The following is a 10,602-nucleotide window of genomic DNA, read 5'->3' as shown; positions in this document are numbered from 1 at the left end:
CAACAGGCAGCTCTCAAGCTATTTTAGTGCTTAAACTCTCACTAATGCTCATGGAGGTACAAGCACCCTCCTTTTGTCACATGCTAGCTGGCTATCATGGCTTTTGCGGATCATCGTGGCTCTTGTGTTCTAGATTCTATTGTTATAGACAAGTGGCTTTGGCTCCTGCATAATTTCCTTGTGACTGTGGATTTATTGATTATTCTCAGGATTTATCTTCTGAAACACACATTCCAGTCTAAGTAAAATGGAACAAACAAATAGGAAAACCTTTGACATATTATGTGTATTCTTTAAAGTGGGTAATTAAGTCAGTATCAGTCATCTCATTCATATTCCGTATCCATCACCCAGCTTTCCCTATTGACAATAATTGTGGTCAAAGGACAGCCAGGTATTCAGATTTTTTAATAGCTGCCAAAAAAAAATCATTAATCATGCCAAATGACTATTTTCTATGTTAGTTCCCCAAGGCCATCGAAGCCTGCAGTTCTCAACCTTTTGGGGTCCATGGACCAGTTTTTCATTGCATTATGATGCCATTCTAAAACGTAAACAAAAGTTTAATTCTTTATACATTTTTAGGCTCTATATCCTCCGTCTGCTTTTTTTTCACAGCTCACCTCGATGGTCAGAAGACCACCATTTGAGAAGCACTCGTCATAGCTACTTTATTCACTTCTTTTCTTTCTCTCCATTAACCAACCTTCTAATTGTTGATGGCATCCTTTTTATTTTGGAAAACACACACACATATCAGGCCAGCAGTTCACTCTTGAAAAATCTTTTTACTTTTTTTTATTTTTTTTTTGTACTGACCTCTTACCGGAGGTTTTGGACACAATAAGCGGCACTTCATGCACTTTAATTCATCCCTCTTTATAAACATTTATAAATAATACAACATTATTTGAAAGAAAACAAAAGAACGCTTGTGCAATTTCCCCCTCAGCCAGCAGAGAATCCGGACATCGTTAATTATTGGGTAGCTCCAATGGGTGATTTTCCCCCCCCCATCCTATATTAGTTTCTGTAAACATTTAACACCCTCTATCTGCCCTTTTTGCCTGGTTTCCAATATATGATAAAATACCCCTTTTATTATTACAATGTCCCCATGGGCTTTTATGCCTTATTTGCAATTCAGATATGATATTATTAAGCTGATAGATGGGCGTAATACCAAAAAAATGCTTTTTCGCCTGTTTCCACCTTAACTTTGGCGGCAGCATTGAGGAGCATGAAAGTGGACAGGGACCACCGGTTTCCACCCTTTGATGTCACAACCTTTCATGAAATGAGCGGTCACACCTGTACTCCATTCTGTTCCCTTTTTATGAGGGTTAAATTCCCCAGAAAGCTTACTGGTATTTCAAGCAACAACCTTTAACCAGCAAAGTTTTCAACTATCGAGTGCTTCAAGTTTCTATATCGGAGGTAAAATTCTCATTCTTTTTTAATGTGCTTTATTACCAGACCAACTGTTTAGTGCAACTAGTTTTCCCAAGAGAAGTAGAGGAAGCAGGGAAGGAGCTTATCAAAAATATATAGTTTGATCTCTTCCTAACTTCACTGTATCCTACACCCTCACTGCGTACCGTGGTTACAGCTGAACCTTTACAAAAAAGGTGTGAAACCTTTGTCCTCTATCAGGCTATAGGAAAGGTTTCTCAGTTCTTGCGATGAACTAACAGTCTTGTATCCAAGCTGAATGAGTACTTGCCGACAAGCATTCTGGGTGAATTCTACAATGTCATATGACAGGGTTAGTCTCCAGCTTTCAGCTGTGGCTGCAGAGTTTCTGACCGTACCGTACTTGTGTTTGGCTGAGGACTGGTCACCACGTGTGTTATTTTGAATCCATCGTTCTACATTTGAATCCAACGGAATGCCCACAAATTCATAAATCTCCTCCATCTTCTTCATGGGGTTTCTAGCTAAATCCTCATACCTCAGAAGCATGTACCTCCCCTTTAACCAGAGCGGTCGACTAAACCCTGTAGAGACTGAGTTTAAAAAGTCCTCACAGACTGTGGTCAGCTGGCTGGAGTCTAGATTGTATGGCCTCCGGCCGGTAGCCCTCCATATCCTCCACAGTCTGTAAGTGTCCCGGAAAGTCTCACTACGTGAGGCCAAGATGCCTCTGGGGTCCCTCACCAATTGGATCACCTTCAAGTTAAGCCGAGGGTCCTCTACTAAAGCTCGAAGATCATTGACTTCTGGCACCCGGACTGTTTTAATAGCCACGTGTCCATGGTCTTTGCAAGACTCCATTGCCAAAGTGAGGTTCAGGCTTCCACATTTCTTAACACAGTCACCCTCTTCTAGGTAGATATCAGAGGGGCCTAATGCATCGCACACTGGAGAAGAGCAGAGTGCTTTGCTTGCACCCCTTCTGAACAGTTTATCTGTGGTATGGTTAACTGGTTGTGGCTTAATATAGTTCTCCATAAAGTAGAGGTCACAGTCGTAAAGACTTCTCAACAGATCCCTGCTTGCACCCAACATCACTCTCCGATCAGCAGGGCTTTTACTCTGAGTCATCTTAGGAATCAAAGTATACTGGACATGGTAAAGGGGCTCAAATAAATAGAAGACATCTGAGTGTTGGTTGAAGAGCTGACCAACAAAAGATGACCCACTTCGTGTAGTGGCTAAGATAAGAATATGTGTCTTTCTGGAAAAATTAGAGGATGGAGACTGGCTGTCCTCGCACAGCCGGTCTGGAGTCTCGGTAGGATCTTGGCCAGGACTGCAGTTGGCCGGATAGGGGATTGGGCATATATGAAGGGATTTCGTGGTGAAGGTTCGGATGGCTGTGTACTGGATAGCGATCGAGGCCAACGCTAGTAAGAAGACAGCCTTCCAAGTACATTGCATGGCTGGCAACCGTCATTGAGCCTCCTCCCTGTATTCTTTTGTTGACTGTACCTACAAGAACATTAAAAGAGGAATGCAAATTATCAGGATCCAATCCCATATCATATCATGATATATTTAAATTACAGATTAATCCTAAGGGGTGCCTGAGAAATAAGATAACTCAGATAGAAGATGGTCATGCAGTAGATGCAGGTAGTGGAAGAGAACGGATTCTTATTCTTGGTTCTTCTTCTTGGTAGTCATAATAAAAGATTACTATATTACAATACAAGATTACAGGCCCACAGAACAGAGGACCATTCTGTATGCTTATTCTACTGTGCTTGGTGATAATTACATGTTGTTAATATATATTAATGCATTTGACACTCACCATAGATCATAAAACATGCAACTGCCTTCAGTTGTCTTGTTAGATTCGTGATGGACGTTCTTGGTTCACGTGGACATCTGCTCCCAAAGTGTCACTTCTGCCAAAGGAAATTAAGATTGTTTTATTGATCATTTATGGTGAGAAACTGCAGATAAGAAAAGTATCCATAATAATGAATTATACCTTCAGAGGACCTAAAACCTTTAAAGGTGCTGTTCCACCTACGCCGCTGGATTTAACACCTTTGCAACTAATTGTAACATTAGAAACATTCTTCCTAGTAACCTTTGCTCTCTTACAGAAGGTTTGTTGGGAACACTTAATTGTCATGTAACACAAATGCAGGCACTAATAGGTCGTTATAAATGTCTCTGTGTTGTGTTTATGTGATTAAACCTTCAGATAGAATAACAAAATAGCAGATCTGGCTTAGCTTCATTAGCTGATCATTCTAGGGCATTCTAGTGCAATTAATGGCTTGCCTTGGTGGACCACAACTCTTAATATTCTCAGCCAAGCTACGATTTATGTTGTTAAAAAATAGGCTGCCCAGCCATGTAGTCTATGGTTCTAGTGGCTTCATGCCAGGTGCGTAATATGGACACCTGCGGTGGATTAGTGGGACACGTGTGGGGTCTTTGAAACCGACACTAATAACATCTGTTGCAAGTGGATTGTGTGATGAACTACCGGGCACACTAAAGGTGCTTGTGGTGATATTGCTGGCTTATATTTCGGTAAAACTGGCACCTTGTTTTTATTTGTGCTGTAATAAAACCGTAGCATGTCCTGATACACAGCCATCTACATCCAAAACGGTCTCTATACACGGAGAGGGGAGCCAAGCAGTTTGCGTTAGGACACTGTCTGCGTACCCACGCCGCTGCATCAGACCCACATAGTGAGAGACCCCCCCTGGGTCCCGGCCACATACTGAAACACAGACACCAGTGGGATATGTGACTCACAGAAGAAGATCTGAGCTTATTGATTTACATAAAATCTTCCAGTCTATTGGTGTCTGAATCACCCCATTGACTTATATATATGTTTCGCACTCCACCGCTAACCCACAGTGTGCAAGCAACTCATTGATTGGAATCTCTTTCTTAGCCTTCGGGTTTTTCTTTAACATTTACAGTAACCCTGTCTATGGCAATGGGTACGGAAATGTCTCCAGGGCCAGTCTTATACCAGGCATTCCAGGTAGCCACCTGGAGTCACCGGGCTTAGGGTTGCCACCAGTCCTGGCCTGAGCAGGACCGCCCCGGAACAAAGAGGGAATTTCAGATTAAATTACTTAATTTTTCAGAAAAAAAGGGGTCGGAGGTCCATTCTCAGCAGGGTCACATGGCATCGACTCATTTGTAGCCTATAAGCTTCCAAATTGGGGGGCGCCAGTGAGTATTCTTGCCTGTGGTGCCATTTGGTTTAGGACCGGCCCTAACATTCTTTATGTAGGTAGTTTGTCCATGTCTACACACCGAGGGTCTACTACTAATCACGAGCTTACCACCATGCGATCTTTACACTACATCCCAACGCACCAGATGTCTCCGTAGTAGGATCTTTACAACCGTTTTAGATGCAGAGGTAGATCGATAAAACCTTGAAATGTTAAATGCGTGACGGTGAGCTCGTTTGTGAAGTGTAGAAACATTTGAAATCTATCGAGCAACACAACAAACAAAACCTTTTGCTTGCCAATCCTCTGTATTAAAGAATTCAAGGATGTATCAAGACATTTTCTACAAAAAAAAAAAGCGCTACAAATGAATCTTTGGTGATTTGAGTCAAAATGTTGCGATCTAATGGGAAACTGGACGACTTGCAGCTCTTTACGCGCATGGTGGCAATGTCCCCTAAAATGTCACGGGTCCCCTAAAATATCATGGGTCCCCACCTTCCGCTTGTCCAAAAGAGATTACAAAAATCTAACCACAAGTACAATATACAGCAAAAAGAAAATTGCATACTGTGCCAAAAAGCTCTTGCAGCGAGGGTTAACACACATTTAACCCAGGGTTGCACTCGTTACCATGGAAACCACAAAACACATACAATTAATTGTAAGAAAATGAATAAATACATAAAAAGTACATAAAACATGATATCCCTAAGGGATATTGCAAAGTTCAAAATATATATTTAATCACTGGGGCAAGTGTCTTAATTTCTAATTTACCTAAATTACCCCCCTCCATTGTTTTTTACATTTAGCTATTACCATAAAGCGTAACCCATTAGGGTCATTGGCATGGTGTAAAAAATGGGAGACAAAAACACAGCAGGGTCACATTACGTCACGTGACCCTGCCGTGAAACCCAGGCAGCTTGCACAGTGTGGGAGAACCAACGCTGCGGGAGAAGTAAGAGGGTATGGGATTTTAGAGGGTATGTATGTGAGCATGAATGTCTATGTATAAGTGCACTGTATGTGAGCATGAATGTGCATGTATAAGTGTACTGTATGTGAGTGTGAATGTGTTTGTGTGTTAACATGAATCTGTATGTGAAAGCCTTTGTATGTACGAGCATGTATGTGTAAGTGTTGTGAGAGGCAGTTGGTGTTAGCATGCGTGTGTAAGTGTTTGTGTATAAGAATGGATGTATATATAAGTGGTGTGAGAGGGAGTGTTGTTAAAATTAATGTGCATGAATGTGTTAGTGAATATGAGTAAGCATGTGTATGTGTGCTAGTATATGTAACTTTAGGTCACTGATGGCACATACAAGCTGTTTGAGGGCACTGATAGTGCAGGCCAGTTGTTTGGGGTCAAAGATGGCACTCACAAGCTGTTTATGGCACCGTGCAGAGATGGCACCGTGAGACATGTTTTTGGTGTTGTTGGGGGGCCCTGAGGGAATTTTTCACACTGGGGCCATTCTAGTTATGCCCGTTTGGAGAAAGTATGTCTTAGAAGTTTTTTTATAATATTTTTATAATGTTCACTAATACGGACATGCGACTTCCTTGTAGTCCTACCCACACGGACATTTTAATAGGAATATCACATTTATTGGTTCACAATTTTAAAATTTCCTTCATTTCATCTACATGCCCTCCACTCATTGCATCTGCGGAAGCCTGGTATTATTTTTATTTTTTCCCGGGAAATTTATGGAGCGTAGAGCTTTTAGTGAGTTTTCTACGTAAACTTGGTGCCCCTTTAAATATTATTTTTGGCTTATCAGGTACAATGCCCTTTAATAAATCATCCGCTTTCAGTATGGACCAGTGTTATGGAATATTTTTTTAAGACTTTATTTTTATTATTATAACCCATGACTGATGGAAGTATCATTATTTTTATATTTTTATAGACTCTCCATCCGCTGCCAACACCTCTTTTATTGTTTCATCCACTTTGTTTTCTGGGTATTTTTTTTTTAATCATCAACCTTTCTTTTGGGATTTGTAATCGATCGTGACAGACGTGCTCTTCTGTACAACTTCTCTTCAATCTTAGAGTCTGATTTCTGCAGAATGTTATCTAACCATGGGGGGGGGGGGTGATATCCCGTCCTATAAAACTACTCGCATCAGTTTTCTTGAAATATTTTTTTACTTTTGATGTTATTATTTTCGACATCTAGTCTTAGATCGAGGAAATGTACCCCTCGGACACTATTTTCTGTACTATAACATCTATATATATGTGGTAGGAGACCAGGTTTGCCCACGTTGTCCAAATAAATGTGTCTTCCCAATCAGCCATACACAGATTTGCATAGCTGGGGGCTATATTGTATAAATTTACTATAATATAATCCATAAAAAACAATAAGGATGACCTTTAATTTAATTATGAGACCCCCCACCTTTCTTGTTTTTCTTTCTTTTTTCTTTGCTTTTTTCCCCCTTCTTTGGTTACTCTGGCAATAAACAATAACCATAATCAATAAAATAAAAATTAGATTAAGCGAGGAAAGTGATCTTTGATCACTTTCAAAGATTTTTTGTTTTAATGACGGTTCAGGACCGTCAAAGGTCATTCTCAGACCATTTTTCGGTCATTAAGGGGTTAAAGTATTAAAAAAACGATGTAATACGTTTTATTTGTATCTACTGTGACTATACATCCATGCGGATTAGATCAGATTTCCCTGACGCGACTCCCAGTTGTGAGACGTGAATTGCTCTGCCGGTCTCCATTTGTGACTCACTATTGACAGTTTTGTCTACCAGGTAAGCAATCCCCCAGCCCCCCCCCCACCAAGAGCAACCTTATGAACAGTTTGCATTCAGACGCCCCGGCCAACAGACCTGCACACACAAGATAAACATTTCCAGAAGCAACTGGGAAATTTCCACGTCTTTTAAGAAACTTAGAATTTAGCTCGTACCTACTGACAGAATAGCTGGACACCCTATCCCCCGACCAATCACGCGCCGTGAAATAAAACGCCCCTCACAAACATGCCCTGTATATTATTACGCCCGGCTTAAATCACACCCTATGGCATTGCTCAATATGAACTGGAAATGAGATATTCTGCTTGTTCCTTCTTAAAGACACGGACAATGCCAAAAATTTGATTAACACACATAGACCATATAGGGGTTGGCAGCTTGTGGCTTTTCTTACTGCTTCAACTCCTAACAATCTCAGCCAGCCTGCACGTGGATAACAAGGTGATCAGATTAAATGCATAACCAGGAACTAGTATATATTAAAATATTTATTTTGCTCCGTCAGATAATTTTTACATATAGAGGATCGCCCACCATAAACTTTTACTTCTTCTTTGTTTGTGACAGCAGCACGGGGGCTTTTTGTATGAGTTCTTACTCAGTTATCTTGGCCCAATCTACTAGACAAACACCCTGGCTGCTTATCAGGCTGCCTGTGAAAAAGAATAGAATGCCTCGGTCTTAATCACCAAGAGGGACCATGCAACGCATTAACAGGGAAGCGGACGTAATGAACAAACGACAGTCTTTTCCAGCATTGCCGTAAACCATCGGCTCGGTGTGATGTTTGAGTGTGGAATGTCACCAAAATATCGCATGACTGCCTCCAATGGCGACCTCAGGGTTTGAAGATAGCGTTTTTTGGAAAACTATGATATGAGAAGCCGTTTGGTTCACTGCAATACTATATAAATGTATATGCCACCGCACTTCACATAAGGCTCCTGGCCAGTAATCTTCATATAGATATATACAAGCCGCGTCGTTAAATTGTATATGCTACATCTGTAAGGACGTCTGTCATCAACGACAACCTGCTAGTCTGTTTCTTTTGTCGTTATGGTCTGCTGGTTGTTTGTTAAGTTATGTTGGTTGGAGATAAGCCCTGCTTTGGTATCAGCCTTATCTGAAGGTTTTCAGTATCTAAGCTTTATCCCTTATATTGTCTGTTATATTATATTATAGGTTGCGTTCCATGCTCTCTCTGAGCCATCTGGCCCATATTCTTGTCTGTCTCCTTCCTATTATGAAGCAGCTATGACATCATGCCAGTCAGATCATGCGACAGGCTGTCAGTTGGCTCCTATGTTTCAATCATGTGAGCCGATCCATGGGTTGGGAAAGCTATGTCCGTACACGGAATAACCATGCAATGCGTCATGTTCCTATGTACTGGGCATAGGCACCCCAGGTGCTGATCTGCTGTCCTGTACTTTCACCATGTGTCTCTGGTATCTTGCACATCACTAAGTAGCAAAGGTCCGTAAGGCTGAACCGTTGTAGAATGTTGGTTATGAGTGAAAACCTCGCTACGGCAGCAGTGACCACAGAGCCGGCCCGACAATGGAGCCGAGTGGGGCAGCCGCTCCAGGCGGCACTTTTGAAGGGGCGGCACTTTGCCGCCCCAAGCCCTTTTTATTTTTTAAAGCGAAAGAGAGAGAAAGGGGCGCCGAGTGTTTTTCGCTTACCAAGCTGTCAGTACCCGCTCGGCGCCCCTCTCTCCCTCCTCTGCGGAGAGTCTTCCTGTTCGGTCTCGCTGCCGGCTTGTAATGCTGAGTGCCGGAAGATTTCCGGTGCTCAGCATTACAAGCCGGCACCGAGACCGAACAGGGAGACTTGCCGCAGGACTGCTGAAAGGTAAGTACAAGGGGGGGGGGCAGCAGGGACGGAGGGAGAGGAAGGGTAGATAATGGGGGGGGGCGGCAGGGACGGAGGGAGAGGAAGGGTAGATAAGGGGGGGGTGGCATTTTAAAATTCGCCCCAGGCGGCATTTTGCCTTGGGCCGGCCCTGAGTGACCACCAGCAACAACTAGAACCATTATACTGAGGTTTGGGGTCAACCTTCTAATTCTGGTAACAATGAATTATATTCCTCTACCTGTAACAATTTAAATATTCTCATTTTAACTATGGGATACAAGCCAGAGAAGAAGCAATTAAAAGGTTTTGGGATCGACCATTAATGTAAAAAGCACCCAATTCTGTCCTCCAGTTTGGGGCTTTGTCTGGTTAACATGTAATCACACAGTGCGTCGCTGAGAAACCTCTCACGGTACGTTCGGATAGCCCCGTTACATGCTGTTTTGTAAGGTTGGAAATCGATCGTGCAAAATGAGGTGCTCCCCAACTCCCTGCTCACTACAAATGTCACCGTGAGACAACGGGACGCGCATGTCTCATCAGAAGGAGAGATGACGGGAGAAGGGAGCACCCTGTACCTCATGGATGATGAAGTTTATGGCTGTCAGGTTTTTTTCTAATATGTACAGCATTTCTTGGGTTTTCATCCCATAACATAGACGATGTCACCACCCAAGACCCCCAAACACTCTCCGTCCATTCTATGTAGAATAGCCTTTCCTTATAACCACCATATTTTTCTGCTAACCACGTCTCGGCTTCACTGTCCACATAATCTTCTTCCACCAACGTCTCCTTTGTATAAATGTTTCAGGTTACTTGACGTTGTAGCAGATCTCGTTCTAAGTTCCCATCAAGTCCAGGGAGGTCGTTCCGCCAGACTTCTAAACAATGTCACTTACCCAATGAATCCCCCCCCACCCCAAATAAAACCTGCTTCACTCACCAGCTCGCAGGTCCAGACCACCCCATGTCCAAGCTGGTGGCCTGGTGGAGATCCTATATGAACGGCTGCTGCCATCCGGTACAGTAATGCATAAAGATTAAAGAGACATGTAAACCCTCTACATATAGAGAATGCACGTGGGGGGGGGGCACTCAATCTGTATTCTAAATAGAACACAAGGACCTTACTTCTCACGTCTGCAGCCTATTAACTATTTAACAACTGGTAAGTAAAATGTTTTACATTTCAATGGAAAAAAGTGAATTTTTCCCCATATTTCTTCCATACGCTTCTATTGGCCACTTGCTAAAAGGAAAGCATATCAAATAAAATGTAGCAAATTAT

The 10,602-nt window shown here is 42.3% G+C and overlaps 1 protein-coding gene across 1 annotated transcript; it reads right to left on the bottom strand.

The window, feature by feature from the left end:
* Positions 1-1,617: 1,617 nt before the first annotated feature.
* Positions 1,618-2,880, bottom strand: LOC149274430 (carbohydrate sulfotransferase 1-like). The gene has a single exon (XM_089505517.1). It carries the CDS (start codon positions 2,878-2,880, stop codon positions 1,618-1,620), a length of 1,263 nt encoding a protein of 420 aa, XP_089361643.1.
* Between the last annotated feature and the right edge of the window lie 7,722 nt (positions 2,881-10,602).

The sequence above is a fragment of the Sceloporus occidentalis genome, unplaced genomic scaffold (assembly GCF_023333645.1).
Source record: "Sceloporus occidentalis isolate IW3139 unplaced genomic scaffold, rSceOcc1.0.p SCAF_331, whole genome shotgun sequence".
In the NCBI taxonomy this organism is placed as follows: Eukaryota; Metazoa; Chordata; class Lepidosauria; order Squamata; family Phrynosomatidae; genus Sceloporus; species Sceloporus occidentalis.
This window is presented reverse-complemented; position numbering and strand designations above follow the sequence as displayed.

Bases quoted from the DNA above. Each gene is read 5' to 3' on its own strand.
- LOC149274430 (XM_089505517.1), bottom strand. From the start codon at position 2,880: ATGCAATGTACTTGGAAGGCTGTCTTCTTACTAGCGTTGGCCTCGATC.